The following is a 12,413-nucleotide window of genomic DNA, read 5'->3' as shown; positions in this document are numbered from 1 at the left end:
ATTTACAGTACAGTACGTGAGAGTATACATTGACTAAGTTATTGCCTAAGGCTCCGGCGAGCTGCATTCCCAGCTCAGGAGCCAGCAATGGCACAGGACTGCGTTGCCACCTTGGAATGTACAATTGCTTGGTCTGAGCAGCACCAGGAGCCGCCCGCGTGGGACGGAGACCGAGCCCCCAGCCCAGCTCTGCCGCCCGGGGCCGGCTGTGCCTCGGCAGTGCCTGGGCGAAGCACGTGAGTTGGGTCAAACCAGAAAGGATCCCCGTGAACAGGCAGCGCGGGACCTACCCAGAGCAGCTGCGATCCTTGCACGAACCGTATGTGGTGCTGATATGAAATATTATAAATTGATTAATTATTTTGTTAAAATAAGAGTGTTCTCTCTTGCTCTGGTTCCATGGATCAGGACACCACCTACAGTTTTAAGAATCATTGCGTATTTGTATTGTTTAAGTGAATGACCACCTCTTCCCTCCCTCTTTGTACCTCCTCTCTTTTCCCGTCCCCTTCCCGCTCCTTCCTCTGCCCTTGCCCTGTGCTGCTTGCTGTTCTGTTAAGTATGAGATCAGGCAAACCCCAAAGGCCAGTTTACATTTTTATGTTTTGTTTTTGCAGATCTCCATCACAGATGGAATTTTTGCTGGTCATTTCTTGGAACCAATCCATTAGAAGGACAAACCAAAAGAAGAGAGGGCAGTGAGAACAAACCCCATGACAGACGGAGGAAAGAAGAATCAATAAACAAGCAGAAATCAGTTTTCCACCGGAGTGGGATTTGCTATGGGCTGGCTCACAATAACTTGCACCACGTAGTCCTTTGGGATTTTCAGCTCCTCCAGTTTCATTTTGTCTGCCAGCGGCCTGCCTGAGAAGAACCAGCGCTGGCTGCCCGGCTCCACTCCCTCCACGGCGTGCAGCCGCCTCTTCATGTGGTACACCGTGTCCATGCTGCGGACCATGAGTTTGAGGTCTTTGCCTGTGGACAGGCGCAAACGAAGCTGGCATTCATGCCCTGAATTGGGTGGGGGATCAGGAATATCCAGAGTCTCCAGGTCACCCTTCTCCTCTATCATGTTGATAGGTGGGGCGAGGCAGTAGACGGGAAGCTGGTACCGGTTGCCCAGTTCATCGTAACACTCTGTAAGAGCACCTTTAGGAGATAAGAGGGGAAAAAATGAGTATGAATGCATTTCACATTTAACGCTGAAGTGGTCATGCTCGGAAGCATTGACCCTGCTCTTAAACCATCCAAGCAATGAGGTCTGAATTCAGGCTTTAAAGGACTGATAAAAAAAAAAATCTCAAGTTTTCATTAAAAATTGCTTCACCTTGTTTTCATATGGAAACTTGGGGTTGACTTAAAAGCACCTCCTGAAAGCCAAACGCACCTCTCCCTCCAGATAAACCAGGATAAACTTAAAGAGCAGCAGGAAGGAAGAGATGAGGGAGGATGATGTTCTCCCCATGTGTCGTTTAAAAGAGAAGTATTTCACCAGCAGCACAGCCTGAAGTTCAGGGCATGCGTGTACCCAGAAAATGCTACTTGGATGAATTACACAATCCTGAACCCAAGTTCTGAAAAGGCAAAATGTCAAAGACCAAAGACCAAGGCAAAAGACCACTGTGAAAGAAAGATTTTGTAATTTCTCAAACATTCAAAAATTGCTGAAATGGTTTCATATAGGACTCATGTTTTAGTGAGCACTGCCAGAACAAACAAACACGACCACCCAAGTCAGACAACTCCACAGCTCTGTACAAAGCGCAGTGTCACCCCCAGAGCAACGACACCCAGCGCATACTGATGCCAGGCAAATATAACTCCCATGTTCAAAGCCCTGAAGTTTCAGGAGTGATTTTTATTTCTCCAGACTCCTGAGAGGTTCCTTGGGATAATCTGGGTGTTAGTGTTAAAGACGACTGGGCAGCCGTGTGCTGCCTTGCACATGGCATTCCTTCTTACCGAAATGGTAAAATGTGCACAGAACGGCTCAAGAATTATAACACTTACTGAACTAACAAATGCAAGCTGACTTTTTCACAGTATGACACACATTTTATAAAGGTATGTCAAGAACTACCCTGGAAAAATGGCAGCACATTTTTCATAACGTTTTAAGAGTTCAAGTAAGAGAAGGCTGAAAGCAGAGCCCTGCAGCATACAGCACTCATCGCCTCTCGCAGCGAGCCAGGAAAACGAGATGCTGATGAAGCTGCATCCTAAGTCACAGCACAAATCTCTTCTCACTATGGTTAAGAAAACAAGAAAACAGATCTTCACACTCCAAGCAAATGCTTCTCCTTGTCTTGGATTTACCTCCTATAACAAATTTCCACATTTTTGCCCCTAGAGGGGGCACATTCACTTGCAAGACTACCCATCCTTTTGTACTTGGAAATGTTTGAAGAGGAGCCAAGTCCTTGAGCTACAGAATATTTAAAAAACTCTTTGACTCGGCAATTCTGCACACAACACCCAACCGCTCCTTGTTAGAAACTAAGGGTCGTTTTTTTAGTTGGAGATTTTTTCATGCTGACAGTGAGTTCTCTTAAACTTTGCTGTTTGATCAGCAAAATTACTGCAATATAAAATTATAACTTGGGGACATATTGTGTCACTCAGCGCACCGACACAGCAGCATCTTGTGCTGGAAATAATCTTTTTTTTCAAACAGAAGCCCCCCCATCAACACAAAGATAATCTGTGTTGATGAAAACACACAGAGGAAATCTTTGGCTAAAAGCTCAATGGTTTAAGTGCAGCTGCTTTTGGAGGCTTTTCTGTTTGTACAGATAGCACCATGGCTGCTATGCCCTGAGGTTTATTGAGAAAACAAAACAAAAAAGGAAATCCAGAAAAATATAGTTATACTACTCATTACAGTCTTGTATCGTTTATGAATCTCAGAGCAAACCAGCTTTTACCAAAACTGTATTGGATCCGTACCTTTCATGGTACTTTGTGATTTACAGACCAAGGCCTGAAGTTCCCATACTTCAGTTTTGTTTTACAATGTTCATTTCATTCCATATGTCTGATCTACTTAGTACATGTCATAGTACTAAATTCTGGATCACAGTTCACAGAAACAAGTAGATGTAGTTTGTTGCTAAAAAAAATAGGAAAAAAGAAAAATACAAACTTCATCAGCCTTTACCTTTATTAAGAGCAGCTAAACTTGTACCTTTCTTTAAAAGCTCCTATTTTAGAATAGTGTATCAAAGAGTTAATTTTAAATACAATGGAGTAAGCTTACTAAGGAATTTCTTCATCATTTATATCCCTGCCCAGCTGAACTAACATCAAGGTCAAACCATATGCTATAAACACTGGGTTGCTTAATCATAATCAGATAAGCAATAATAAAAAAAATCCTCTGAAACAGCAGCTAACTTGGAGGTCTTTAAAAAAAAAAAAAAAAAAGACGACAGACACAGTAGAGGAAACTTCTTGCCAATAAAAACTGCACAGTCCCATCCCAGGCTGAGAAATGGTTTATAACAAATGGTTAACACAATAACAGGTTACCATAAACCTCACCGGTAATCCCATTCTTCCACTCGTACTGGCAGGAAAATTCCCTAAGACTCTTGAGTCCTATTACCTACCACTCAATGCCTTTCAAGACTGGATATACCGATTAAAGCACAGAAGACAACTACTGCGAGCAGAAGAGACGTTATGACGGCATCACCTCCTTACCAGCACGCCGCGCCCGCGAAGGCCAAGCCGGAGCTCCAAAGAGGAGCTCAAGAGTTGGTCCTCACCTCCAAAGAAACACGGAGCTGTGCACACACAGCCCAGCCCTCTTCCAGCTGATTTCCACTGGGCTTTACGAGGCTTTTGGTTTAAGTGGTCTTTGGAGAGGGTCAGGCTCTGCTACAACCTTCAGTGTGCTGTAAATGGCAACAAAAAGGCAGAGCACGAAGGGTGTCACGTCAGTTGGAGTTCAAAAGCGAAACGATGGCTGAACGCGTTAACCAGAAGGCGCGGGGAGCACAGAGCTCTTCTAAGCGATCGATGCAGAAAAATGCAAGCTATCGCAGAGGAAGGGAGAAAGCGGTTGAGTTACCTGCAGCCACCCCAGCAAGGCCTATCTCACCAGCCAGATGGCAGCTCTTCACCGCGCCATTCGCTGCAGCCTCCCTTCACGCAGCGCAAAGCACGCAGGAAATTAAACATCCAAACTACAAAACCCTTTGTAATTTTGCTGCTATAATTGAAAACCATGCTTCCGATCCTTCCTGCAAGATACATCAGCTTGGGCCGCAAAAGTTATTCAGCAGGAAGGGGCACTAGAAGAATGTCAAGCTTTTACGAGAAAACACACAGAAAGATGAAAAATAGTAAATTTTTTTTTTTTAGGTTTCCCCGTTGCCTAGGCAACCAGGGTCCTCACCAGCCATATGGCATAGGAAGGATGCAGCCTCCCTTAAACCGGAGAAGGAAAAAGCAACGCAAACAGAGGTTTCGCAGTTCAGGCAGGCAGCCCCGCGAGCGGGCAGGGTGCTTGGACCCGCGCGAGGACAGCCCTCCCGCAGCCCCACGTAGCCAGGTTTCCCCTTCCCTGCTTCCCCTTCCTCCCCCAGACGCTGCAGCCGGACGCTGCATCAGGCAACCGAAGCAGGTTCAGATGCCAAAGCCCCGAGGTGAGTCGGTACTCTGAATTCTCACTGCTGGATCATACAAAGAAACCATGTAAAAGGGGCAGATTTCAGGAAGAAAGCAGCAGCAGAGACGGTTGGCTGGCATGCGGGTCTCGGTGGAGCATTCTGTACTGGACATGAAAGACCAAGATGTTATAAAGAGATCTTACAACAATATTATGGAGAGGACAAATTAAGCATATCAATACTTCATGTATTTGAGTATTCGTTGTGTATTTAAATACTCCTCTAGATGTTGACATGACTTTATTAAACTCAGACAGAAAACATCCTGGTAGCAACATGGAGAACTGCCTTTGAGGAAAGCCAATGACAGAACCAACCCAAACCCTAATCCTCTCCAACTTTCTACCATTCAGAGTTAAAGTGCCATGGCATGTGATCTAAGGAGTGCTTTGAGGATCTCATTGACCGATTCATTATTCTAAGAATTTCCCAGTTAAAGACTTGCACTGTCAGGTAAGCTCTAGAGTCATTCAGTATCAATACTGCAACACAGTTACGGAGTTAACTTTATAGGCTTGATTGAAGTCAGAACAGAAGATACAATACTAGAACCATTGCAGATGCAATTATTTTAGTATTTCAAAATTAGTATCAGCTTGGAGACCGGGAAGTTCTGGAAGGACCTGTGAGGCAGAGCTTCTTTTTGGTTGTTAACCAGGTGGGAACCAGCTTGAGAGTTTCAAGCGGCAAAAATAAGCAGATGTGATCATCAAGCATACAGAATTGGAACATTTTGAAATTAGTTGCCCTGCAGGCCATAAAACTTTGTTTTACTAAAATTATTAGTAGGGAGATATTTCTCTGGATTGGTAAAGGAAAACCCTAAGAAATGGACTGGCTGAGATACTGCTTCCACCCCTAAGCAGTTCCCAGTTTGGACTTACTTGTCCCTGCACATGAAAGGATGAGCAATTTAAGAGATCTAAATGACACAAAGGTAAACATTTGCAGAAGTTATTGAAATCAGGCATATGTGACCACACTCACCCAAAACCCTAAAAGATTTTAATGCATTTTAATGGCATTTTGGCATTTCTTTAAAGCTGCATACCATTCTCTTCAGAAAAAGCAGTAAATTTCTTGTTTTCTGTTCATCATGTGCTTTCTATTTCTTTAAGATTTTGAGCAGTTTTGAGGATTGCTCAGAAACACCCCAAATTTAAACACTGAGCAGATTTCCATCTCTTCTTCCCTTCCCCCAGACGGACTCGCTGCAGGAAGAAAAATTAAGACAGCACAAAACAAAATCTAGCATTGCAATGAGACTAGCTAATTTAAGGAGCTTAAGTGTCTGTGTATAACACATTTGCTCAAGGAACAGCTGGTTCATTTGTTTTTCTTACTGAAAAGCTCCATTTCAAAACCAAGCTGAGCCTGGATTGCTGAATAAATTGGCAAGAGTAGAGCTTTCACCTGTAGACTACTGGTTTGAATCCAGTATAAGTCACTAATGCCTAAAACTCATTATAAGCATCAGAAAACAAGTGGGTCTTCTTCTGGATCCTACAGTACAGCAATTCTTAGAGGGCAATGACCGAGGCAGAAAAGCTGAACTATCTCTTCATCTTTACTAGCTCCTGATTCCAGGTCACAGATGGGAAACACAGGTTCTTATAAGGGGGGAAAAAAAAAAAAGTGTACTGACGTCAACAGCGTACGAGGGTGATGAAGGGTGACTTCGCTCAGTAGGTGAACAGGATTGAGACAAACAAGTAAAAACATGCAGTGCTTTGTTCCAGCTCACCTACAACCATTGCAAACTGGGAGGAGTTAAAAGAAAAAAAGCTCTTTCACGTTAAACCCCATACAACTTAGTAATGACTGAAATGGCTTAATGCTGCAGTTAACAACTATAGCTCTCTCATGTTCTGGAGGGCAATGCGTGGGAGTACTTGTGCAAGCCTGTGCCTTGCACCATGTATGGAGAACAATAAACCGGCTATAATCACTAATGGCGTGGATGAAGCACTTGATAATAAACGGCATATATAAGCCCATGCTTCTTCCACACTAAATTTCACGGGCTATGCAAATTTAAGCTACCATAAAGCTACTGTACAAGGCCTTTATAAAGGTACAAGCTTGTCTCCTAAGCCACAGGACAACTGCTTACACAACACAGCTCTGCTCTCATCTTCAGCCTCCCTTTACTATAAAGAACTTACTCCATCCCCTTAAGAATGGGTTTTGTAGATAAGTGTTAAGCATTTAATAATTCGCATTTCAAATTCACTGAAAAACAGCTCTTCCATTACGGGAACATTATTGGTCTGGCTCAGTTCCACAAAGGAGAATGACTCCCAGTGCTAGCAGGAGATCCCAGTGCTTCAGGAGCTGTTTGGTGAGCGGGGACCAGCTCGCTCCCGCCTGCAGCAACTGGCACAAGACAGACTGGAATTGTGCTTAGTGCATTACAAGGGAAAGGAGGAGAAAAATTAAGATATGCTGCTACTGCCTTTGTAATCCTCCCACCCCGTTCTTTGGCAGAACCAGCTTGTAGCTGGTTCACTGAATCAGCTATTGCACTGCTCATGCTCATCTCCACGCTTGGATGTTCTTCAGAAAACTTGGCTCAGCTGGGCTCCAAGATCACTGATAAAATAATGTAGACTCAGCTGTCTGAAAAGGTTCTGCAAGGCAATAACCTGAGACATGCTTGCAGCAGAGGGCTGGACTACACAGACTCTTGAGGTCCCTTCCAACCTGAATGATCTCAAGTAGTTGCTTTTGCTGTAAATACTGCTCTAAAGAGCAAATCTCAGTCGGTGTATCTAGCCAAAGATCCCCCATGGGTATCTAAGTCACCCTGCTTCAAACGAAGCAGACCTCACCCTAGTGCAGGGCAGGCTTGTGAGCCAAGCTGGCTACCTCCTAAGTAAACCATTCTTAAAACCAGTTTTGCAACTCACGCCTGAACTTGGCACAGGGAAGGAAAACCCAAACCGCTATCACTGAATCAGCGGCGCCTGGTACCTACAGAAACTGGAGGGCAGCAGCTCTGCAGAGAGCGAAGCTTGCACTCTAAGATGGCATTGTCTGAGCAGTCACCTGCCAAGGAAACCGAGATGCATCTGAACAGCAAAGTGAGACAAGGGGTTTGTGCAGCTCCTTCTGCACTAATCTGCTGGCTAGGAAGGATGTGCCATTGTCACCCAGTCTGAAGTATCACAGAATCATTAAGGTTGGAAAAAACCTTTAAGATCATCAAATCCAACTGTCAACCCACCACCACCATGCTCATTAAACCATGTCCCGAAGTGCCACGTCTACACGTTTTTTGGACACCTCCAGTGATGGTGACTCCACCACCGCCCTGGGCAGCCTGTTCCAATGCTTGACCACTCTTTCAGTAATGTCTTGTCACAGAATCACAGAATCACTAAGGTTGGAAAGGACCTTCAAGATCATCAAGTCCAACCATTAATCCAGTGCCACCATGTCCCCTAAACCATGTCCTCAAGTGCCACATCCACACGTTTTTTGAACACTTCCAGAGATGGTGACTCCACCACCTCCCTGGGCAGCCTCTTCCAATGCTTGACCACCCTCTCAGTGAAGAAATTTTTCCTAATATCCAATCTAAACCTCCCCTGGCGCAACTTGAGGCCACTTCCTCTTGTCCTATCACTAGTTACTTGGGAGAAGAGACCAACACCCTCGTCGCCACAACCCCCTTTCAGGTAGTTGTAGAGAGTGATATGGTCTCCCCTCAGCCTCCTCTTCTCCAGAATAAACAACCCCAGTTCCCTCAGACACTCCTCATAAGACTTGTGCTCCAGACCCCTCACCAGCTTCGTTGCCCTTCTCTGGACACGCTCCAGCACCTCAATGTCCTTCTTGTAGTGAGGGGCCCAAAACTGAACACAGGATTCAAGGTGCGGCCTCACCAGTGCCGAGTACAGGGGCACAATCAATTCCCTACTCCTGCTGGCCACACCATTTCTGATACAGGCCAGGACGCTGTTGGCCTTCTTGGCCACCTGGGCACACTGCCGGCTCATATTCAGCCGGCTGTCAACCAGCACTCCCAGGTCCTTTTCCGCCGGGCAGCTCTCCAGCCACTCCTCCCCAAGCCTGTAGTGTTGCATGGGGTTGTTGTGACCCAAGTGCAGGACCCTCATACAGCTGACCTCAGCCCATTGATCCAGCCTGTTCAGATCCCTCTGCAGAGCCCTCCTACCCTCCAGCAGATCAACACTTCCACCCAACTTGGTGTCATCTGCAAACTTACTGAGGGAGCACTCGATCCCCTCATCCAGATCATCAATCAAGATATTGAACAAGACCGGCCCCAGAACCGAGCCCTGGGGAACACCGCTTGTGACCGGCCGCCAGCCGGATTTAACGCCATTCACCACAACTCTCTGGGCTCGGCCATCCAGCCAGTTCTTTACCCAGCAAAGAGTAAACCTGTCTAAGCCACGAGCCGCCAGTTTCTCCAGGAGAATGCTGTGGGAAACACTGTCAAAGGCTTTACTAAAGTCCAGCTAGACAAAGTCCACAGCCTTTCCCTCATCGACTAGGCGGGTCCATGTGTTGTAACTGGAAGCCAATCTGCCTGCATGCCATTTGCTACCTATGTTTGTCAGAAACCTTTTTGTTTTGGGTTGGATTTTGGGCAGGGGCAGCAGGGAAGGAGCAGTCGGTGTTTATTTTGGGAAAAGGCTGGTGCAGATATGCAAGGTGCACTGCTGTGCACGCGGGTCCGCTCCCTTTATCATAGCGGAGCACTAGCATCAGTTAATTCATTAGCACTAATTAACTAGGCTGAAGGGGAAAGATAATTAAAATTAACACAGTCTTCTGAAAGACAGACATTTCTGCACTAGATAAGCAAGACACTTTTCTTCAAATTTTAGCCGCAGTTAGTAGGTGTGCATCCCTCACTGTCCCAGCCATGCTGGAGTGAGGAGAGCAGGGCAGGGAGAGGAGAGGGATTAGCTGCCATGGGAGGAGGGATGGGTGCAGATGGAGAACGATTTGGAAAGGAGAATGCTTGTGGGAAACGGGGACTCAGGGCCATAAACCAACTCCCTCAAAATTCCTCTTAAAAATCCTCACTAATGCCAACAGCAGCAGTGGCAATCCTGTCAGGAGAACTGGGACCTGCAGCCCCACCACGCATGTCTGCCAGAGAAAGAGGGGAAGCCAGAGAAGAGGGGACCTATGCCAGAAAGCTCAAAACTTGACAGCAGTGTAACTTAGAGAACAGAGCTAATTCTGCCTTAACACAGCCTTACTAGAGCACAAATACCTACAGCCTGTGCAGTTCATTGGCTCTTCATCTGCTTTGGTTGTTGCAGACAACTAAGACACCCATCGAGCTGGTACATACTTGTAATCCACAACATGGCAAAGGACTGCCAGTTTTTAGACCAGGACTATGAATAACTACTATGAACTAATCAATGCAAGAAGATGGTGAACTTTAACTACCACCATAGGTTCAGAGGCTGGTTAACCAGTCACACACTCATGGCATCCTTTACGCCAAGTTTCCCCATCCCTTTCCTTGCAGGCTTTTGCCATGATACAAACTCTAGAACAGATCGATTCATCGTTGAGTTGTTCTTTATCCAAATCAGGTTTGATGGAGAAGATCAATTATGTATTAACGCTCGGTAGTTATGTTAGTGATGCCATATGCACTGACGCTTCTGTATCGCTCTGTAAAACTTGGATCTAATACTGCAGGAAGGTAACAGCTTCCAAGAAACACTACATCAAGGTTCAAAGATGATGAGTCTTTTTACTAATGAAGTATTCATGCACTATTCTGCTTTGCATGTCATTAAAATAGATGCCTGTCTAGACAGGCTTCTCACATAAAAAATTAAAAAAAAAAAATCTGGTTGGTAAAAGAACTTCTTTGTATACCCTCTTCCATGACATTTTCTGTTCTCCAGTATGCATCAGCTTAAAGGGGGTGAGGGGATTTGGAGAAAAAAAGAAAGCATGTTATCACAATCATCTGAGCCCACATCATATCCCTCCATGGACAGCCAACTTGGCAACTTATTAAATGGCCAGGTTATCTATTCAGCATGAGGATGCACAGAAGTGGAACTCAGATCTACAGAAGTTGTTACTGCCTTTGTTACAACTGAATTTTTATTTTCAACTAGTCTGTTGTTCCTGTAAACCAAGAGTGAACACCTAGCACTCGGCACCCCAAACTCTAAGACTAACATGGATAAAATGGAAAATCAAATGGGGAGTCAGTAACAGCAGCTTATACAACTGATAGAGATTTTTCTTCTTCTTGCTGACCACGAAGACTTAAGACAGGTTTTGCCTTCGTTGGTGGTCTTTTACAAAGCTTTTTCTCTGCTCTCCTAAAACAGAGTTGTAAAAGTCTCCTTCTGATGCAGTCATGGATGTTTGACTATGATGTTGCAGAGAGGCCACCAGAAAACATAGCATATTGGCTCTTGAGGTACGAATGCTTCATTCTTTCACAAAAGAAGAGAAGATGCCATCCAGACTGCAAAAGTTGCATTAAACCTAAATTAGACCCCTAGGTTTACGAAAGGACTCCTTCATCGTATGAACAGCAACATGCTTTGTGAGCACTGAAAGTGTGCTGAGAAAAAGAGTCTTTGTCCTTTACAGTAGGACTTTTTACATAATAGCCATATACAAAACGTAACTATTTGGTCTGACTTTCCTAATATGTCAAGCTACTTAGCTATTTCCAGTTACTTCTGGAAGACAAGGTAACTGCTACGTTATTTGCATTTTACATGAAGAGGATTTTCCTTTAGCTAATATCAGCAGGACGCTATTGATCAACACCACAGACCACTACATCATTTGACCAATACGCCAGAGCCTGCTGTACTCCTTTCCAAATATGACAAAAGGCAAAGACAACTTTACCTTTCCTTGGGGCTAATCTCATTAAGTACAATCCACTTGTCCTTAAATGCTTGTTCTACCTTGAACTGACTCATGTAGCCACCCAAAAAAACCCCACATCATTTTGCTTCTCAGATGGAGAACGCACAGTCTGACCATGCTAAGACATCTTGCCCTACATGAGGGGATTCCATTGGCAACTAGTGGCAACCAGCTCCTCGAGCTGCCCCACCTCCATTGTGTGACCAGTGCCAGCGAGCTTAACCTTCAAACAATCCCCTGCCCACCACAATGCTCCCTCTGGTCAGCAAAATGATAGTTGAGACTAAGTTTAATTTGGAGTAGAAGTGGGTATGGGTGGAAATTCTGCTTGAGACAGCACTTACTAGCTTCAGCTAACACAGCAGCGGAGACAACCCCTCAGGCCGAATACGAAAGCAAACATTGGCCTTTACAGAGTGCAGAGAAGTCCCACATCAGTCTGTAATGAGAAATGGATGTAGAAAACTACTTTAAGACAAAACAACAACTCAGCCCTCGACCTACCTATATGCAACAGAGGATAGGAATGAAAGCACAGAATGACCTACACAAAAGTTTGCCCTGTATCGTTTTTCTCTTACTGCTCTCAAACTTACCTGTATCCCTGTGGTGATGTTCAAAGACCTGTTAATAAGCATGAAAGTCATTCATTTGCATGCTCAGTCTCCAAGGATAACCAGCAAAAATGTTAAAGGCTCCATGGTGGTCAAGAAAACTGACACAAACCCACATTAGTACCTACATGCTAAAATAAATCTACAATACAAGGCTGTTTAAAAAGGTGGGGGCAGAGGGAATTAAAGGTTACAGGAAAGAGTTGAAGCAACAGAAGGCTGA

The 12,413-nt window shown here is 44.9% G+C and overlaps 1 protein-coding gene across 1 annotated transcript in view; it reads right to left on the bottom strand.

The window, feature by feature from the left end:
* Nucleotides 1-754: 754 nt before the first annotated feature.
* UBTD2 (ubiquitin domain containing 2) overlaps nucleotides 755-12,413 on the bottom strand; it is a gene marked incomplete at both ends in the record, with an annotated part of 56,620 nt that continues 44,961 nt past the window's right edge. Inside the window, one exon of the mRNA XM_082006258.1 lies at nucleotides 755-1,152. Coding sequence (XP_081862384.1) covers nucleotides 755-1,152 — 398 coding nt within the window. The remainder of the gene's footprint in view (nucleotides 1,153-12,413) is intronic.

The sequence above is a fragment of the Phaethon aethereus genome, assembly GCF_964289735.1.
Source record: "Phaethon aethereus genome assembly, chromosome: 14".
In the NCBI taxonomy this organism is placed as follows: domain Eukaryota; kingdom Metazoa; phylum Chordata; class Aves; order Phaethontiformes; family Phaethontidae; genus Phaethon; species Phaethon aethereus.
This window is presented reverse-complemented; position numbering and strand designations above follow the sequence as displayed.